This window comes from Electrona antarctica (genome assembly GCF_951216825.1).
Source record: "Electrona antarctica genome assembly, chromosome: 16".
NCBI lineage: Eukaryota > Metazoa > Chordata > Actinopteri > Myctophiformes > Myctophidae > Electrona > Electrona antarctica.
Window position 1 is genome coordinate 14,158,405 of NC_136797.1, and position 21,172 is coordinate 14,179,576.

The 21,172-nt window shown below is 42.2% G+C and overlaps 1 protein-coding gene across 3 annotated transcripts in view; it reads right to left on the reverse strand.

Annotated features, from left to right (window-relative positions):
- LOC306939812 (putative flavin-containing monoamine oxidase A) overlaps positions 1-21,172 on the reverse strand; it is a 163,453-nt gene that overhangs the window by 28,240 nt on the left and 114,041 nt on the right. For all 3 annotated transcript variants that reach the window (XM_079524532.1, XM_079524530.1, XM_079524531.1), the window contains one exon: positions 2,810-2,968. In XM_079524532.1, coding sequence (XP_079380658.1) covers positions 2,810-2,968 — 159 coding nt within the window. The remainder of the gene's footprint in view (positions 1-2,809; positions 2,969-21,172) is intronic.

Below are 21,172 nucleotides of genomic sequence, written 5' to 3' on the forward strand. Positions count from 1 at the left end.
CCTTTCATTATCTACCAGACCGGTGCCCAGCTGTATAGAGCACCGAGTCGGTAACGATTGAAGTTGGAGATCCATATACAGTATGCAATGCCCGTTGCAGTGTTGTTTTTGACGAAATTGTCAGTATATTTCATCTTAGTTTTAGTCATCATACCTTAGTTTCCTTTTAGTTTTCGAGGTAGTCGACAAAAAAAATTCGTCTTAGTTTTAGTCGACGAAAACAACACTGGCCCGTTGTACCCGTGTCAGAGTACCCGTTCCACCCATCTGTCTGTGTCCCTTTTTGCCCATATATGGAGATTTCTGTATCTGTCTCTCTGTGTCCCTTTATTCCTATATATGGAGTTCTGCGTCAGGCATGCCCAAATATGAAGTGATGTGATGTCAGAACGGGCCAGCTCCATATATGGAGATATAGGGGTGCATCAGGTCCAGAGCCCGGGCAGAGGCTTTTGTGCTGGTTCTGGACAACCAGCTATCGGACGGACTCGACACCGGGCACTGTCCTCCCTGTGGTGGTGTGGGATGCGTGTGTCGAATTTGAAGTCGGTGGGGCGAACGCTTTTCGAGTTACGTGGATGACAGACGTACACGCGTACGTATACAACAGATGTACGCACGTATACAGAGACGTGGCGCATTTATAGATGAATATAGAAATACAGGCCACGGACCTCAGCAGGCTTTGGCCGTTATCAAATGATTAGCGCTGTATTTAACAATGGGCTATCTGATTGATTTCCGTCTCCTTTTGACACTTACAATGTGTTTCCAGATGTGGATCTCTGTAGGCCTATCTACTATAATCTCAAATAGTAAAACACATGAGGGAAAAAAAACAGAAAAAAAGACAGCTTAGATCGGTTGTGGTTTTGACAGATAAGTAAGGATGTGACTGAGTGTGACAGAAAGCCGAGCTTGAGGTTATAGAGCAAAACAATCACCAATTAAGAATTGTTGACGGCATGACATTAACTTGCATTGGTTTGCATCCACTATCAGTTTAAACAGACAACTTGTCGTCACACTGCACTTAATCTCTCCTTTTATATGAAAAAGAAAGGCAATGGCATTTAATGTTTTACAAGTGATGCTGGCCAACATTATTAAATCCAACGCAAATCCTGTGAGTGAGTGAGTGAGTGAGTGAGTGAGTGAGTGAGTGAGTGACTGACTGACTGACTGACTGACTGACTGACTGACTGACTGACTGACTCTGTGTCTGTGTTTGTACCAAACTCGACGACCGTCTGACAGATGGACGGTAAAAGCATCTGCACATATTGGTTTAAAGCTCCCAAGATGGATTTTTATTAATGCCGCCCGCCGCCATTAATAAAATACACATATACATATGCTGTATCATCTTGTACGGACAAGATATTATCTTGTACGTACAAGATAAAATATATTTTGAATGCATGGCCATTCAGGGGCTCCGTAGTCGTGCAGACACCTCTTTATCTTCATATTTTTACTTTGTGTTAATTGTTACTACAGCGTCACACAAGCATTAAAAATGTGCAAATCTACAAGCTCGAAACGTGACGCGGAGCTGTGCGTTCTGAGCTTGTAGATCTGCTACTTTTGCTACTATTGAATTTGAATCCTTAAGGTGCGTTCAGACTTGAATTTAAATATTCGCCTCGGTTCGTCCCGTTTGTGCTGTGCCAGGTCACGCCACACCCGTCCGCGGCGCTCGCACAACTTCTCGTCTTTCCATTGTCTTTGTATGTAATCACGCCGCTCTAACCATCCAAGTCTGAACGCACCTTAAGAAGTAACAGTTTTGGACATAATGACAGGTTTACACCTGACAGACGATATATGGAGATATTTGTATCCGTCGGTCTTTGTCCCTTTTATGCTCAATGCGAATATATGGACATCCCTGATGTCATCATCAATATGCTCCTCCAAGCACTGCACTAAGTAGGGCCATGCGTTCCCAATGGGCATCGTTCCCAATGGGCATCGGCCTAGTCATCATAATACAATAAGAAAATTGAATCATCATAATACGATAAGAACATTGAATCATCTGGATTCGCCGCCAGCGGCCTAAACAGCATGCAATCGGCACTCACCCACTGATAATGAGTGCAAAATGACAAGTAGATCAACCGGGGCTGTCGCCCGATAATGCTCACTGAGCTCTACTCGACAGACATGAATGCCACTTACTGGGCCCTCTCTTTTGTAGTGCACCCTTATGCAACCATGTGTCCAGCCATGACTGAGCTCCTCACAGAGTCTCCAACGGTTCAGATCAGGTGAAATCCCACAGTCTTTGACTTGACGTCATTGCACTTAGAATAACCCAGGTATTTTCAGGTTCACACGGTACATTCATTTTTTATAAACATTCACATTGTGGCTTTTCTCATTGCACAGTCTGGGTCGTGTTTAGCTTGCTGGATCATTGAACGAAGGGTAAAGTGAGGACAGTGCAGGCCTGAGATGTACAGGTACTGCGCACGCACGCACACACGCACGCACGACGCGCACGACACTCACACGCACATAGCTGAGTCATTACGATGGCATCAAGGCCAACCAAAATACATTTTAGTCGACTAAATCTACAGTTGGCGCACGCACGCACGCACGCACGCACGCACACGCAAACTCTGGGACGGAGCATGGACAAAAAGATAAGCGCTGGCTGGTATCATCATCATCCATTCCCACTTTGAACGTAATCCTAGAGGCTAATGGTGAACTTACAAGCAAAACAAGGTGAAGCACCGTGAGAGCTTGTGTGAAATAAAATAAAATAAAATACATCCATCCATTAGAATGTGGTTACCTCTCTGCAGCCCCACTGAGATGCCTGCTGTCCGGCAATGAAGCCCACCAACGCAGGGTTAGAACTTGGGGTTGTGGCATCGTAGGTAACACTGAGGGGACATTCAGCGGTTGGCTGCGCTACGATCTCCCCAGAGAAGCCATTCTCCCGCCAGAAAGCCTAAAGAGAAACACATTACCTGAACTCGCATCATACAGTATGGACATTTCACAAATTATTTTGTGATTTAAAGCAGGCATGCAAGTGCATTCAAAAATAAAATAAACTAGAACTGCACTCTGTCGAGTGCTTACTTGCTCGTTGCACACAAGCAGAGCGTGCAAGTGCTGTAGACGGCTATAAACTTTCAAATCTTAGTCTCACATATTGAATTATTAGATTTAGCTATTTGCTACGTACCTTGCTTCTGAAGGAAAAAAAGTAGTATTTTTAAGTATGGTAAAATCATCGTTACGTCACCGTCAACTATACCCTGGCATTGGTACATATATTCATCACGTTATATGCTCATATGTCCATATATGTGTATATGTCTATATGTATGTATATGTAGTTTTCTGAGTGGTTGGTGGTATAATGTGATCGGCTGGGTGGTTTGATGCGTATGTACTTGACACTGAAACGTATCATCATTACGTCACCATCGTCAACCAATTATACCCTGGCATTGGTACATAATCTTCATCACGATTCACGGAAAACATACCTGCACGGTCAGCTTCCGTATGTCCGTATGACATCATATCACGTGCATTCTAAGGGACATTGGTACATATCTTCATCACGTCATGGGACATATGCTTCGTAGCATGACAAAAACACACCTGCACGGTCAGCTTGGGGCCAGCATATGACGTAATAACATGTGCTGGCCCCAAACACGCGCATCGTAGCACCTGACTGAAAACATGCCTTGCACGCTCTGCTTGCGCAAGTAAATACATTGCATGGATGCACCTGGGACGTATCCTCAGTGATGTATCCCAAGGTCATCAGGGTGTCGGGTCTCCCAACATCATACCCCTCACTCAGGCGACCCAGCCGGGGTGATCAAGTCCCGACTTATACTTCCCAGTAGCTACCCTCGATCAGTCCCATTAGGGAAAAACCAGGGCCACACAATCCGTTCCTCCCGAACTACTCTGCCGGGACTGGGAGGCACTATTCTGGCACGTGGAAGGACTAGGCTCTGTGGGTTGACTCCTGTCCGGGACCCTCCTACGTCTCACCAGGCCCACTCCTGCTCTCACCAGGTCCAGCCCCTGTGCGTCGCACCAGACTCCCAGCACCAGGCCAACCCATACTGCTCCCGGGTGCTCCGGTGGTCACCAGACTATACTGATTGTCACGTAGTCTATTCCTATGAGTCACTATAAATAGAATAACAAACAAAAATACATCGCATGGATGCACCTGGGACGTATCCTCAGTGATGTATCCCAAGGTCATCGGGGTTTCGGGTCTCCCAACATCATACCCCTCACTCAGGTGACCCTCCCAGACACTATTTTGTAATTAAAAGAATGCATGCATGTGCATTAAATACTACATCAGTACAAATTCACTGGGATGTGGTGCAGAAACAAAAATTACCCTGTTCATTTGCAAGATCTAAACAGCAAATTAACATAATATAAAATTCATTATTTATGCATATAATATTAAATACCTTTTTGACTACAGCCCAATTGCTCATTGAGCATTCAGACTGTAGCAATAAATTATATGAAAAACACATGCATCATTTTCAATCTGATTAACCCAAACAGCAGGATAGTATGATTGCATAGGTCGCAAAGATCTCCCACATACGTTACATTAGCCTGGCTAATAAGCCAGACTAATATCACACAACACTGTCGCGGTATATCAGTCTGGGCTGGCTCCACTTGGATTTCATTTCCCGGGGAACATTTTCTCTTTGACGCAATTGGTCAGAGCTACTGTCAGTCAAAAGTCTCAAGCATTGAACGTCACTGTACCAAAGCCCGCCTATATTGCATACCGTGTCCCGATTGGTCCGACCTGTTCTCTGCTGTAGGAAAGAGGCGTTTTGCCAACGGCTGATTCGGTCTGGTTTATTAACCAGGCTAACGTTACATGTCTAAGCGACCTTAGAAACTTGCTCATATTCACTTCCTCCATTCACTGTCTATAGGGGAAATGAATGGGAATTTCACACAATTGCGACAAATCTTTGTTTCATTCTTCTAAAAGTCTGATGTTTTCATTTTTACAAACATTACTCAAGATAAAAGTAAAAGCTGTCAATATTTTACTCGAGTAACAATACTAAAGTAATTGCTTTCAAACAGACCTAAGTGTTCAAAGGTACATGCTGTTAAAAAAATACTTTTAGTTTTGAAAAGTATAAGCAAAAGTACATTTGATTCTTCAGGTCAACCAGCAGGGATCACCACACAACGACAAGGACACACTCCCCCCCCACCTGTGAAGCCAATTGTGCTCGTTGGAGTGGCAAAGATTATAATAGGATCTCTATGGCTTGTAGAACAAACAGATCCACAATTATGTTTTTAATATATATATATATATATATATATATATATATATATATATATATATATATATATATATATATGTGTGTGTGATGTGATGGGGACTATCGTTAATTTCAGTGAACCGGATCATCGTTCGTTCAGTAAAAAGTCCCGTTCATTCCGTTTGTTTGGTAATCCCAGAGGCTATAGGATCTCCCCCTGTCGTTCAATCGTTCACGTGACATACCTTGAGGGAAATCTATTGGCCGAGCCAGGCCGGCCGTCACTTCAGGCTATGGGATTGTTGTTGCGAGGGATGGGATGATTGATAATCTCTCTAGCCTAGCACAGTTATAGAGCGTCACAGTCCCGCCCCCTACCATGGCCCAGGAAATGATTCTCCGTTCATTTTCCTCAGACATTTCAGAAAGTATTTATTTAAAGACGTTTACGCCGCGGACAAAGCCAACTCGAGTCGTGACAAATCATGACAACAAATAATTAGAAAGAAGAAAAAAACGGCAGGTTACAACACTTTTGTTGTTTTTCTTGGTAATGTATACTATATTTGTATACTATACTATATTTTCTCCCAGTTTATGGCTACCAATTCACATGCTTCACAAAAAGAAAGCAAATAGTGCGTCCTTGAATTAACAACTGTTTATTCATACAGCTGCCGGGTACAGTAAGTTGACAAAGCACGCGTGCTCATTTAACAGGGTTACGTCTTACTTTTATGCAACCTCAAAACTGGAGCCAGGTGGTGCGTAGGTGGTACATCTAGCTATTAAAATAGTGTGATACTTATCATACTGTCAACATCGTGAACCATTCAACGATGTGATAATCATTGTGATATTGCACCACAACAGCCAGATGGACAGATTATTATTATTATTCTTTTTTTATTATAGCAGCAATAGAACTTTGAAACACCAATATGAGTCATGTTCCATTATGTCCTGTTCTATTGGTTGGGATTACTTTGCCTTGACATCCATTCAGACATGGACTGGGAGTCTGGGGCGTACGGTACACTAGACAACAGATGCCTGATAAAGGATGGCTGGGGTAAACGTTTAATTGCTGGTAGATTGCATATTCACTCATTATATTCACTGCTGATGAAATTATTATCCGGATACCCACTGTTGGACTGTTGAAGGCCAACTGACATATTGTATCAGTCAATACATTTTCACTGTTGATACTCGATACTTATATCCATATACCGTTATATATTCATGGATGTTACTTCCACTAGTGATAAATTGTATATTATATATATTTTTTATTTTTTCACCTTTATTTTATATTTTTTATGGAGGGACAGACAGTAGGCTGACAGGAAATGGGGAGAGAGATGGGGGGAAGACATGCAGTAAAGGCCGTCGGGATCGGGAGTCGAACCCGCGGCACACTGCCAGACTGGATTACCAGCCAAGGTGCCTGGACCACTGAGCCATGGCCCAGTATATTTATTGATATAATATACATAATATGTTAACTCAGTTTGACCACGAGCGTCTAGTGTCAGAAGTCTATTTAGGTATGAGAGTCCCGTCTACAGTATCTCATACCTAGCAAAAACCTTCTAGTTATATTTATGCTACAGACGAGAGGCTGGTCTGCATTTATGCGAGTCCCGGAAGGTCGACAGTAACATTAGCTCTAAATGCAACGACATTAGAGCTATGGACATAATGGTCTGCTCACAGACAGGACCCTAAAAAAAAGCCATTCGACAACTCCAACTGATTGAGAACGCCTCTGCTAGAGTCCTTGGCGAAAACTAGAAAATGCGATGTGACCACATTACAACAGTCCTTAAATCCTTACACTGAATACCTGTCTGTCAGAGAATTGATTTTACATTGGTGTTATTTGTGTGCTGATCACTTCGTGGCTCTGGGCCCAGCGACATCTCGGAAATGCTGCCTGGTGCCATATCAGCCTTATCGGGTCATCTGAGGCTGAGCTACTGGTTGTCCAGTTTAATTTCGACCCGATACTAGATTCTACAAATGTCTTCTAAATCATGATAGTTTTCAGAAAAACGTATGTTTCTATATCAGTTCTATTTCATGTCAAGGACCCCCAGAATTATATGCAATTGGCCCCGGATCCCAATCTCAAAATATGTTGTTCCAGGGACCTCCCAGAAGCTTTGAGTTAAAAGCGTTCACTGGGAAAGAATATATATTCAAAGATTTGCACACATTTTCAAGATTTTTCAAAAATAGCAGACCTACAAGCTTGTAGCTCGTGGGCTTGTAGATCTGCTATTTTTCAATAGCTAAAGTATAACATAATGCTTAAAACACCAAATGGGGTTCCCACCCAGAATCCCACCCAAAACACGGAAAAGCAGCATTTTACTACCATGCAACACAGACATGGAATAACCTCCTTGATCACCGTTTCCCAAATAGAGGGTCGGGACCCATTTGTGGGTAGCAGATTTTTTTTATGGGTCCCTTATGTAATTATTATTATTTGAAAACATTTACAAAAAGCATTCCCCAAAAAAGAAAAAAAAAGCATGAATTGAAAACAAAATTCAAAGACTTTATCAGTAATGTAGGGAAGAAATTAAATAAATAAATTCCATAAATTAGAAGCTGTGAAAGAATATATGTGACCAGATTTGACTGAGAGCCTGCCATCACGCAAACTACAGCTTTCAAAACTGAACAACCAATATGTCAATTTGAAGCTATGATTCCCTGCTTTCATATGACATGAAAAAAACGAAAATTCAAAAGAAATCCAATGGCAGTCCCTCAGTCAAATTTACGTTTTCGCGATTTTTCAAAAATAGCAGATCTACAAGATCGTAGCACGGCACTTGGTGCCGCGCTAGATCTGCTATTTTCCAACAGCTAAAGTATAAAGAAGCCCCATAACCTAGCCAATTTTAAGTCAAAGTTAAAAACATGATTTATTCCACTCTGCCTAATATAGAACAGATATAGCCTACTGTAGGTCTTGCCTACTTGGGCTAAAAATGTCTTTAGCTGAGCTGTGCCGTTTTAACATTTCACCTTTTCTTATTTGTTGTATATTCTAAAGGTCATATAGTGTTTTCTATCCCATTTTATCCGTTTTAATTCGATCTAAATGGTCATTATTTTTGGCCTTTCAAAAGTGTATTGTTTGCGTTTTGATTGTAATTACATTATGAATCATTTGGTCCAACTGCTCAATACAGGGTTCTTGCAACATTTTGAAAGTAAAATGTAAGACCCACAGGAACCCTGTGGGTTCTGTAGAGGCGCTATGTAACAAATGCTGTCTTGCCCCATTTTCTTTTTCTTTTATTCATTATGATCTAATCATACCCGTATCTATGCTCAGGCTTACATGCTTACTGCTGCTGCTACTAATCCTACGATACCTGAATTTCCCTCGGGGATCAATGCAGGTTTATGTTGTCTTATTCAGTTTACTGAATCGGAGCCTAAAGGCTACTATGATACTTCAATGATCCCAGGACAGCATGACGAGGACCACAGATGTATTACAAATGACTCCTAAAGTAGTTATTTGACTTGCATGCAAATGTTATATCTCATCAGCAGGCAACTAATATTGCTTTAAGTAATATGAAGTGACTTTAGAGAAAAGGTTGATTCATCTCCAATGTGGGGTCTGTGGATCCCTAGGGGGTTCCAGGAGGTCCCCAGTAAAACGTTGATCAGAGTTTCTCTGTTGCCTACAGTAAGGGAATTCTGGAACAAATGACAAATGCCGAACAATAAAGATTGGCTTAGATTGGGGTCACATTTATGGAAAGATGGGAAATTGACATACTAGTTCAGTTGGTGATAAAAGCATGACATTTGGCACAGATGAACTTGAAATATAACCCTAATTGATAATCAACCTCAGGCCACGCATAATTCCTATAATTGCATTTTGCGTGGTCCAAGGTTGATTATCAATTAGGGTGGTAAACGTCATCTGTGGATTAACCATGAGCAGATGTACATTTATGCAATTTATTGGCCACCATATTGGTTATCTTACTTGGTAGAAATACCTACAGAACATATTCTCTTTCAAAATGAGGAAAGATTTACAGCCCCAGCAGATCAGTCCAAAATGTAGGTCCAGTTGCAGACATTTTGAAAACGTGCGGGCCATCTTGAAAATGTTGGAATTCTGCGTGGCATGAGGTTGATTATGGGTCATAAGGTCATCTGTGCCAAATGTCATGCTTATATCACCAACTGAACTATCATGTATTAAAAACAGCAATTTCCCACCAAGTGGGAAACCATAAATATTGCAGGCTATTCCATTTGTATCAAAACATGCTTGATGAATGCTGAAGGCTACAGTGTTCGTTCACACTCACTCGATTATGTCTTGAATTATGAAAAGTTTCGATACACAAACTGAATGCTTTGAAACCGCAAACAAACGGAGACCTCTTGCAATACATTTTGGAGTTTCCGAACTTTAAAATGTAACTAACTATGTATGGGTCTTTTGAAGTCGATGCAGCTACTGCGGAAGGCAGGAACCGAAACATTTTATGTTTAAAAATATGTATTTAGAGAGAGAGAGAGAGAGAGACTTTTCAGGAAATTACAAATATATTTATTTTTTCATGAAATGGAGAAAGCCTTATATATATTTTTTTAAACAAAGCAATACTGCCTCATCAAAGTTGGTATTGTGACATATATATACTTATATATTGTCAATTACTTGCATGAGTAGGGGAGAGGTGGTGGAGGTAGCTGGTTTAGCAGACAGTTTGAGGGTCCAATGGAGTTGGAAGAGGTTTTGTCCGAACACTTTTTGAGTGGTGTAAACCACTGGCTTTGTTAGTCTGTCTGTCTTTCTGTGCTCAAAAAATGAGCATGGTTGCTATGGTCAACCAGTTCACACGGGTTTGATTTCATTACGTCAGACCACAGTTGATCAGTCTATATAAGACCTTACACCACTCAGTTCACACGGGTGTGATTTTTACTATACTACTTACTACATTGGTTCAATATTTTCGAAACAACACACATACATTATGAGTTAGGTGGTTTCCCCCCCGACAGCAACGATATATGTGTGACTCTTCGCTATATGGAGAGATCCAGCATAGGGTTGAAACTAGAAGATAATTTTATGGGTGAGCAGCAGTGCACACATTGGTTCTTAAACAGGGTTTCCTTTTGAAGTGCGACATGCTGCCGCATGTCACTATACTATATTCCCTCAGTAGCCTCGTATGAAGAGTACAATCACACAGTAGAAATGAACAGAGAGTATATATAAGCTCTGAGAGGCTGTTGACCAGTCGGTCGGCTGGTTTACTCTACTCTAACGGCTGGTCTACATCAAAGCACTACTTTAATCCCAAACAACAAGTCTCACTCATCCACTGGGGAGCGGTGGGAATCACACCATGACCTTTTCCTCCTCCGGCACCATCCTTGGGCCAAAAGGTACTTGTAAGCAGGTGGCAGTGCCGCTCTGAGGATTATGCGATTGGCGGCAAAGCAGGCGATAAGAGCATCTCAAAGCAGGAGAATGTCTCTCTCAACAAACATAAAGGATAAGTGACTTTCCGCTGGGCGGAAGCCAATCAGATTGTTGAACGCGATGTAAGCAAACCCTTTCATCGGTGGCACGCCACTTGACATCAGTATTGGAGAAGTCTTATACCCGCTTTGCATGACGCAATTCTGTATTTGGACGGATACTACGGGTCCTACAAATCAAAATGAAGCCATTTTGTTTGAGACTCCTGCTGGGTTTTAAATATTTAAACCGTACTGTGTTTTTGGTGACCCCACCACCCACTAGTGGTGATGGACATTCTCTTCACTTACAGTTGGAGGCCATCGATATTGTCCTTTTCTTTTTGCTGAGGTTTGCGTGATCTGCGCAAAAGGACAGTTAACCCATTTTGGGTGGGAACCCCTTTTGGTGTTATAATTTAGCTATTGAAAAATAGCAGATCTACAAGCTCATAGCGTGCCACCGAGTGGCGCGCTACGAGCTTGTAGGTCTGCTATTTTTGAAAAATCGTGAAAATATTTATTTCAGAAAACTGGAGGATTTAGAAGGATTTTTTTAAATTTTGAGGTCAGGCCTAAATGGGTCAAATGATAAGGGACAATATCGGTGGCACCCAACTGTACTGTATCTGCATCATAAATAATAAATAGCTACTAATAGAGGCTATGCACATGACATCATCATCATACACAGAAGTTATGTGGGAACGCCTGCTGAGTGGCAAAAAAACCCTACTTTCTGGCCTTGACAGCCCATACATCCAAACAGAAAAGTCCTATCTGACTGCATTAAATGACATTAAACGGCGTAATGCAGGTATAGTTCCGACAAAGCAATCAATCCGATTGGTTGAAAGAGGCTCACTACCCGTGCTTAAACCAGCATGATGGAACACCTAGCCTTGGGCCTTAATCCCATTTTTAAAAATGATTACTCTGCAGTCGCACGTTCAGACCAGATAGGCACAGCAGCTGTGCCTGCAGCTGTGCCTGCAGCTGTGCCTGCAGCTGTGCCTGCAGCTGTGCCTGCAGCTGTGCCTGCAGCTGTGGCTGCAGCTGTGCCTGCAGCTGTGCCTGCAGCTGTGCCTGCAGCTGTGCCTGCAGCTGTGCCTGCAGCTGTGGCTGCAGCTGTGCCTGCAGCTGTGCCTGCAGCTGTGCCTGCAGCTGTGCCTGCAGCTGTGCCAACAGAAACAACTGCAGCCTGTACGGTCAGGAAAGAGACAAAGTTAAGTTCTGCAAGCATCACTGAAGTATAAAGATGGGGGGAGAGAGAGAGAGAGAGAGAGAGAGAGAGAGAGAGAGAGAGAGAGGGAGAAAGAGAGAGAGAGAGAGAGAGAGAGAGAGAGAGAGAGAGAGAGAGAGAGAGAGAGAGGGAGAGAGAGAGAGAGAGAGAGAGAGAGAGGGAGAGAGAGAGAGAGAGAGAGAGAGAGAGAGAGAGAGAGAGAGAGAGAGAGAGAGAGGGGTAGAGGTACTTGTGCAATCATGTTCTGGAACACACTTCAGGCGAAGGAACGTCTCAATTATGACAGACATCCTTTAAATAATTCAGTAACGGTTGATAATAGCTCCACGTGTGTTGTGCCCATGGCCTGCTCTGTGTAGTACATGACACCAGGGACGGATTAACCACCACCAGGGCCCCTGGGCCGGTACATTTTGCAGGGCCCCCATAGCGCGCTTTACCACCAGGGCCCCTGGGCCGGTACATTTTGCAGGGCGCCCCCCATAGCGCGCGTGCGCGCGACATTTTCGTGTTTTTCTGTGTTTTTATCATATTTTTTACTTAAATTTAACAAAATCAATGGCCAATGAAGGGCCCCAGGAGCCCTTTTCAGGGCGTCAAACCCAGTACCGCACGGTTCAATTTCCCCGAAGGGCCCCTGAGAGCCAAGGGCCCCTAATTTGTCCCTGCATGACACACCAGAAACTAATACAGACAAAGATATACTGCCTACTGGCAGTTGGAAAGAAGTCGACTATGAAAGCTCACAGCTAAAGGCACATGTTGACTCTTTGCTTACGCAGACATGGTGTCAATGCAGGAGGAGCAACTCAAAGACAAAGACCTATACATCATTACAGTCAGGCACCTTTTTGCAAGGGGTATAAATGTATGGTAGATTTATTACCACTCACACAAGGTGCAGCGCAGAACAGTGCCATCAGCTGATTGTCAGCTGCAGTCTGTGCAATATGTTTAGTGAGCAACCTTCTAATGGAGAAAGTACGTAATAAATAAATACTGAAACCAGATATAATCCTTAAGAAAGGTTTATGCATGCACTAAATGTAAACTCTAAATTTCCATTTTCCAGCTATTCAGTTGCAAAAATAAATATCAATATATGTATATATTTTTTTAATGATTTCGGGACCCCCAAAATAATTTCGGGACCCCCCAAAATAATTTTCGGGACCGCCCGATGGGTCACGACCCCCAGGTTGAGAACCCCTGGCTTAGGGCAGTGGGTTTCAACCCTTTTCACATCAAGGCCCATTGTTTATTCTGCATTTGCGCCACGGACCACCTTTGGATGAGATCAGTCAGACCCAAAGATGTTGTCATTGGATAAGATTTCGTCCACAATGAGAGAGAACAGGCAAACATTGATCAAAATGACAATTCTTCTGTATTCTCTAATTGCGTAGACTTCTTGTAAATTAAGTAATGCAGTTGTGTAACAACAATTTAACTCTTGAGAGCATAAAATGAAACCAAATGGACCCTTACGGCTCCATGTGGTTTCATTTTACGCTCTCAAGAGTTAAAGATCTATAAATAAGGGTCTTCTACAAGCTCATAGCGCGCGCTACGAGCTTGTAGGTCTGCTATTTAAAAAAAATCATGAAAATATTTATTTCAGATAACTGGAGAATTCGAGGTCAGGCCTAAATGGGTTAAACTGAAGTACCACCTCAGAAAATATTTGGCTCTCCAATTAAGTACCACCATAACAACTGATGTTAAAATACAGGAGCCACCACTGCTGCTTAACGACTCTCCTGAGGTCCACCTTCACAGCAGCCTCCAAGGTCAGTGGGTTGGCTGCTAGCCCCCAATCTGTGCATCACACAATTAACACTGTTGACTCTCCTGACCGCCCAGCCCCGGGCATGTGTACGCCATTGAACTCTGTCGTACGCAGTGGTGGAAGAATACTCACATTTTCTACTTGAGTAAAAGTAGCAATGCTGCAATGTAGATACTCTGTTTGCAAGTATAGTCCTATATTCAAAATGTACCAAAGTATCGACATCAAAATATAGGCTACCAAAAGTAAAAGTACTCACTGTGCAGAATGTTCCATTTCACAATGTGAAATGTATAATTCTTATATATAAAGTATATATTTGTTAATATAGCCGATATCATTCACAATGAGAGCTTGTAGATTGGCTATTTTCAAATTACTGAAATATATAGGGCTGAAGTGGTGTATGTGTTTTGTAATAACAATCAAAAGTAACTACCTAAGGTTTTCATAAGTAAAAGTACAATATTTCCCTACATTATTATACAGAAAATGTCCTGAAGTAAAAAAAAAAAAAAAAAAAAAACCCTCAAAATTGTACTTAAGTACAGTACGTACTTGAGTACATGTACTTAGTTACTTTACACCACTGGTCGTATGATCACGTGATTTCATAAAAGCTTCAAGTGATAAAGACATGACCTTATAAACACCTATCCTCTCTCTACCAAAGGGGAGTTGCAGGCTGTATGATTGGCATATATATTTTGTTTGTGTTTCTCATACAGTATGTATTGGGACAGCATAAGGTAAAACGGTCTCAAAATGTATACCATTTCAGAGGAGACTTTAGCGCCACTGGCTTAGCAGTGTAGTGGATAATCCTACAACAATGACATTGTCGTTGACACCAGAGAGTGTCTTGATATCGATTGGGGGCCCATCAATACTTAAATATTTAGAAATAACTCTCTGTAACTCTGAAGCTGGGATTTATGAATTCCAGGAGCCTTAATTCCCACACCCCAAATGAATGAATCAATAGTCTCATATATTTGAAAGATTTGGATAAAAACAGTGGGATATACTGAAATATCAAGTTTACCGTTGCCAGTTTGAACCCGGGCTCCCCCAGAGTTAGTGTCGAAGTGTCCTTGAGCAAGACACTGAACCCCTAATTGCTCCTGAAATGGGTGAATGAACAATCTCTGTAAAGCGATTTACAGAGATTCATTTACCATTTAAGGGAGGGAGGGAGTCAGGAAGGGGGTCTAACAAGGAGAAAGAGGGAGGCAACAACTCGGCCATTGCTGGGTACTGATGCCTGAACAGTGAACACACGCTGATCGATGCATCGCAAAGCTACACACTATCAGCGCAATAACAATGCTGGGCAAGCGGTTTTGCGCTCGTGTCAATTTACCTTGGATGTGTGCTGCATAGCCATTTAAGGAATGGGCCAGACGGAAAGACTAAGCCAAGGTTAACCTAAATTATGGTTCTTGGCCATAATCTATACATTTCTGGATAGGAAAACATTCATGACAATAATGGCAGCATTTTGGCAGCAGTGCTTAGTCCAGCCTCGTTTCAAGGGTGTCTGCTACTCATGGTGCAATCAGTTCACAAAGCACCTGAAAACAGGCTTCAGACTTCATAGAACAAAGCTGCCAGCGTTCCAATCAATCTCTCCATATAGCTTGCCTGTCACCTTCTCGTGATTGAGCTGTGCGTGGTACAGAAGATTGTGAGTGGCGCTCTCCTTCAGTCAGTGCATTACATGCATGCACTGTATGCCGGTTACTCCCCAGTCCCCACTTCAGGTAAATGAGCAAGCTTGTTCCTTGTTCCTCATCACTCTTAGGCGATTAAGAGAAAACCGCAGCTCGATTTATTTCGGAAGAAAATAGGATAGTTGGCCATGAATACCCATGCCTGGCATTAGCCAGACGACACGCAACGTGGATGCCAGGCTAATGAATACCACCGTCCCCATTTAGACCTGAAAGGTTGATTTAAAAAAAAAAAGTCTTCTAAATCCTGACAGTTTTCTGAAAAACCTATGTTTCTATGTCAGTGGTGCTCAACCTATTTCATGTCAAGGACCCAGTTCACAAAGTACGCTGGCAGAATTATTTGTATTTGGTCGCCGACCCTCATCTGAAAATATGTAGTTAAAAACGTTTGCTATTTAAAGAATATATATTCAAAGATTTTCACAATTTTTCAAAAATAGCAGATCTACAGCTCAGGTTCATAGCGCGGCACCCTCGCGCTATAAACCTGTAGATCTGCTATTTTTCAATAGCTAAAGTATAACACAATGCTTTAAACACCAAAAGGGGTTCACGTCCTGAATGGGTTTAAACGTTTTTTCTTTTTTTTCCTTCTTCTGTAAGTGTACACAATCATGTTTGGAAAACACCCTGTGTAAGGAAAACAACTCTCTCTCACTCTATCAGACCTTACTTCACACACCTCCATGTCTGGTCTAGAAGAATCCGCCAGAAATACACATGCGTGTCCTTGTAGGCTCAGGTCAAATACGTGTTGGGGGGAAAACACTTTCCTGTCTCTGGTCGGCAATAATCTCCATATAATAATCACCTTGGCGTGCTACAGACGTGGGTGTTTCTAAACTGCCTGTACTGTAGGCCAGGGGTTCTCAACCCGTGGGTCGCGACCCCTCGGGGGGTCGCCAGATTATTTTAGGGGGTCCCCAAATTATTAAAAAAAAAAAAAAAGATTTATTTTTAAATTTTATTTTCACTTTTTTTCAAAAATAGCAGACCTACAAGCTCGTAGCGCGCCACTCGGTGGCGCGCTATGAGCTTGTAGATCTGCAATTTTTCAATAGCTAAATTATAACAATGCTTAAAACACCAAAAGGGGTTCCCGCCCAAAATGGTTTAAGGTTATTGTAGCAGTCAATTTATATTGGGGGTCGGGAGGGGGCGGGGCGGGGGTCCCGAGACATTGCCAAAGCATTTCCGGGGGTCCCCGGCCAAAAACGTTGAGAACCCCTGCTGTAGGCAGGCAGACCGAGACGCGCAGAACAGCAGAGATAGAGCGTGGCTGCGTGCACAAATATTACAATTTAATGGATTCAAGCAGACCTCAAGCTCTCACTCTACTATTGGAAAGGGAGGAATTACAAGCGAGAAGCAGAGCTGTTGTGTTCCTTAAAAGTTACAAACTGAGCTGTGGCAGAAAGGAAGGATATATGACAGTCAAAAGTCATGTTTGGAATGAAACCAAATGCATGTCAAATACATGAATATTATGAAATATCTGTGCGAGTGTATAAATTGTACAATGATAACATTGAAGACGGTGTCCTGCCTATAGTGCCGACCACCACAAAGTCTATGGGTTCGATTCCACTGTGGAGCATCAACCCTAAATGAACACAATTGGCCCGTGTTCGGGTGCAGGGAAGCCGGGAGGGTGATATTTGTCACTGCACATACTGCTAGGGGCTGGGACGGCACCCGTCAACAGGGAGTTTTAGGCGGGAGGCGTAGGACAGAGGTGCTACGTCCTCCCGGTGGGGGCTCCTCTCTAGCAGGTGAGCCGGTATACAGGCTTTAGTTCCGAGATACTATTGGTCCGACCCTACCCCAGACCCTAACCTAACCCTAACCACAAGACCCTACCCCAGACACCAACCTAACCCTCACCACAAGCACGGCGCAACGCAAGTCGGACCAAGGTATTGTCGGGAGCGACGGGTGATTTCCGCATGTCTGACCTTTGGCGAGTCGGATCTGCGTGTGCATCCCCGTGAGCCAGTAGTGTACAACAGAAAGGACAATATACGCACAACACATGGGTAGGAATTAACTGGCATATAGCATCGATAGCGACTAAATTGGAGAGAAAAATTATTGGCTACTCTAAATTATACCCCCCAATAAAAGGTTTATTAATAGGCGAGCAAGCGTTCAGTGGAAAGCACACGTCTTCTTTCTTCAAATAAAATTAAAACAACATTACGGGGTCATCGGTCAGCTTATGCACACTCTTCCTATGGTCCCTAATGGTCAGAGTGTCTGCCCTGAGACTTGGAGGTCGGGGTTCAATCCCCGTCTGGGTCATACCAAAGACTCTAAAAATGGGACCCAATGCCTCCCTGCTCGGCACTCAGCATCAATAGGTTGGATTGGGGCTAAGTCCCTGCGACATACTAGCGTCATATCCAGGGGGTGTACTTGTATATCAAGCTGCCTCACGCTACAGAAACAGGAGATAGGCTCCTGCCCTATGGGCCTCATGGCTCGGCAAGGCTACTACTTACTCCGGTCCCTAATCCATTACTTACATTTACTCAAACTATTGCTTTAAACTTCCTATAGCAACAGTATGGATAATAGTACATTTTGTGTGCATTGTAACAGTGATTTTTTTGGATAAGGTTCGGTGGGAAATATGATTATTTATATTAACACATTTCCTGATTTCCTTCCACCACCTGAACCCATTCTTTCTTTGAATTCCTGCTTAGGGCATGTCATATCCAGATTTATTTAATTCCTGCTTAGGGCATGTCATATCCAGATTTATTTAATTCCTGCTTAGGGCATGTCATATCCAGATTTATTTAATTCCTGTTTAGGGCATGTCATATCCAGATTTTGACAATGATGGATAATGGCTATAGACCGAAATGTAAAACAAACAAACCAAAAAAAGAAATCAGAGTTACAGATGCATTAAATAACTCCCTATTTTGGACTGATAGTCAGTCCGTTGTAAAATAGCTCACAAAATCCTCCACGTACAACCCTAAACTGTTTTGAAAGGTCATGTAAGCATGAAAATTGTCTCATGTGGTTATTCTGCTCTGCTGAAAGGGGGCATGTATGCACCGTGTGCTGAGACTGCCCATATTTATTTCTGCACTCGATGAACCGGTGGACTTGATTTTAGTTTTGGAGGTCAGAGGAACACTGGCCAATTGAAACCATGTGATTCTAATCCACAGCTGTCACTGGATGACTCGAGAAGTACAGGGAAATAAACAAGAACACCAATGAACTCATCTGCAACGTCTCAAACCGTCTGTTGCCTGATGTCTGACAATTACTCGCGAGGACTTACAGCTTAGCTTCAAGTCAAAAATCTTCCTAAAACTATAAACAAAACTATAAAGGACAGACAAGTCACATTCCATTATCCTGCTTAAAGACCACCATCTATCAACTGCAACAACCATCCAAGCTATTCCCCATTCATTCGTCAGACAAACCTCTCCAACAGTGTTTATTTTGTGGACTAAAACTAAAATTAAAATCTGTCATATAAATATAACACAAACTAAGCTGCCATCATGCTGGTTCTCTTTTCTCTCCTACATCTACTGACTCTCTCGGAGGCCTGGCCATGCCCATTTTATTTTATTTCTGTGTATTTTTATCTCTATTTTTTTTTTCTTATTCTCTACCATTATTAATATCTTACATCCATGAAACCGATGTAATCAGGGACCTTTCATGCATACTACAGTGATCAACAATAGTACAGTATTATTACCAACATCACTATGTCTCATGTCTATATCAACAGGTTCTATTTCTGTCTTGGTATGTATACTCTCATACAATTGTCATCACACAGACTGTCATTTTATGTATATTGTACAGACGTTGCGTTCACTTGGACACTTACCATGGTGCGGGAGGGGGGAGGGGGGGTTACATATGTAGTATGTATAAAATTAAAAGACTAAGACTAAACATATTTTGATATTTAGTCGACTAAGACTAGACTAAGGCTGAACAATTTCAGATGACTAAAACAGGTAGGGGTGTAACGATACATTTTAACAGCGATACGATATGTATCACAATACATGGTTGACAATACGATACGATACATGGACGATATTGGTCCATTCATTGCGATATGATACGATTCAATGATTAAAAATTGATACAGTAACCATTTAGAAAAGACATGAAATCTATGTGAAACATGTGGATAGAGCAGGTTTTTATCTCTAGCAAATACATGGGACTTTATATTTGAACACATTGTGGACAAACCTGCACCTTAACATGAACACAGAGAATACACACATTTATCGATAGACCAAACGATGAATGGAAAAGTAATTAAGCCCATCTTTTACTTTTTTCTTCTTAATTATTTTTGCGCCGGAGGCAACCTTATCAGCCAGGTCCGTATATATATACAGACCCCAATGTATACTCTGTGTATATAATGGTTGAGCCCCACGGTGGCTTTCAACATTGGTCCGGTTGCTATGGCAACACCCCGTCACCACCAGCTATGGCAGTGTTTCCCAACCTTTGTGGAGACACGCTTGCAAACAGTGCCATATGGATCCCAGTAAGCTGAAGAGTCACCTTGAGACCAACCATGATCAACTCGCTACAAAGAACAAATACTTTTTCAAGTTTGAAGGTTAAAAAGTAGAAAGACATAGCAAAGCAGGCAAGTGACCTGATACGCAGTAAATAAGAAATGAGAATCTGCTTGCAAGTACGGATAAACTGTACATATTTCTGACCAAACTCGCCCTCTGGCGGCAGGCTGTGGACAAGGGAAACTGGGCAAGCATGACATGTTTCCTTGCACAACGCTGGATACCCATGCAATCGTGATTTGTGTGGGGTCGTTTCAGAGCATTTGAAAACTCAGACCATTGTTTTGTAGCCAAAGGTTTTTGTTTTTTGTCTTTACAAATCTTATTTTTTTTTTAAGCATTACTTTGCCAAACATGTGCTATTTTGTATATATGTTGTGAAACTGAGACACTGTCTCTGTACTTTTCTTTCTCTTTAAAGTTATTTGGGGAGTGCTGTCATAAATGTTTGGATATTGTGTTTTTAAAAGTATATTGGGTTTATAGTATCATGTAAGTCTTACTCTGGGAAATCAGACTCGCACGCACACACGCACGCACGCGCGCACACGCACACACGCACTATATCTAGGTGTGCCCTGGGATTTTTAGGCTATGAAAAGTGTGCCCTGGCAGAAAAGAGGTTGGGAAACACTGAGCTATGGGACGTAACATCTGATCACCGTTTAAATCGGTTACAACTCTGTTCCTTGGTGGATCTTCTGCCATCCAAAATTCTGCACCCGACATGTAAATGCTTCTGGCGAGTGGTAAACTGTGTGTGGTGGGGGGGGGGGGGGGGACTATTTTAAGGTTAGCATGTATGGTGTCACTGAGAACTTCATAAATGCTAAAAGCTAGCCGGCAGAGAAAGAATTAAAATTGCTAAATACAATGCAGTGTTTAGTATAGATACAATTGATTATTTGCATTGCAAAACGATTCGATACAAAGTCAAACTATACGATATTTTGATATACTTCGATTCTTGA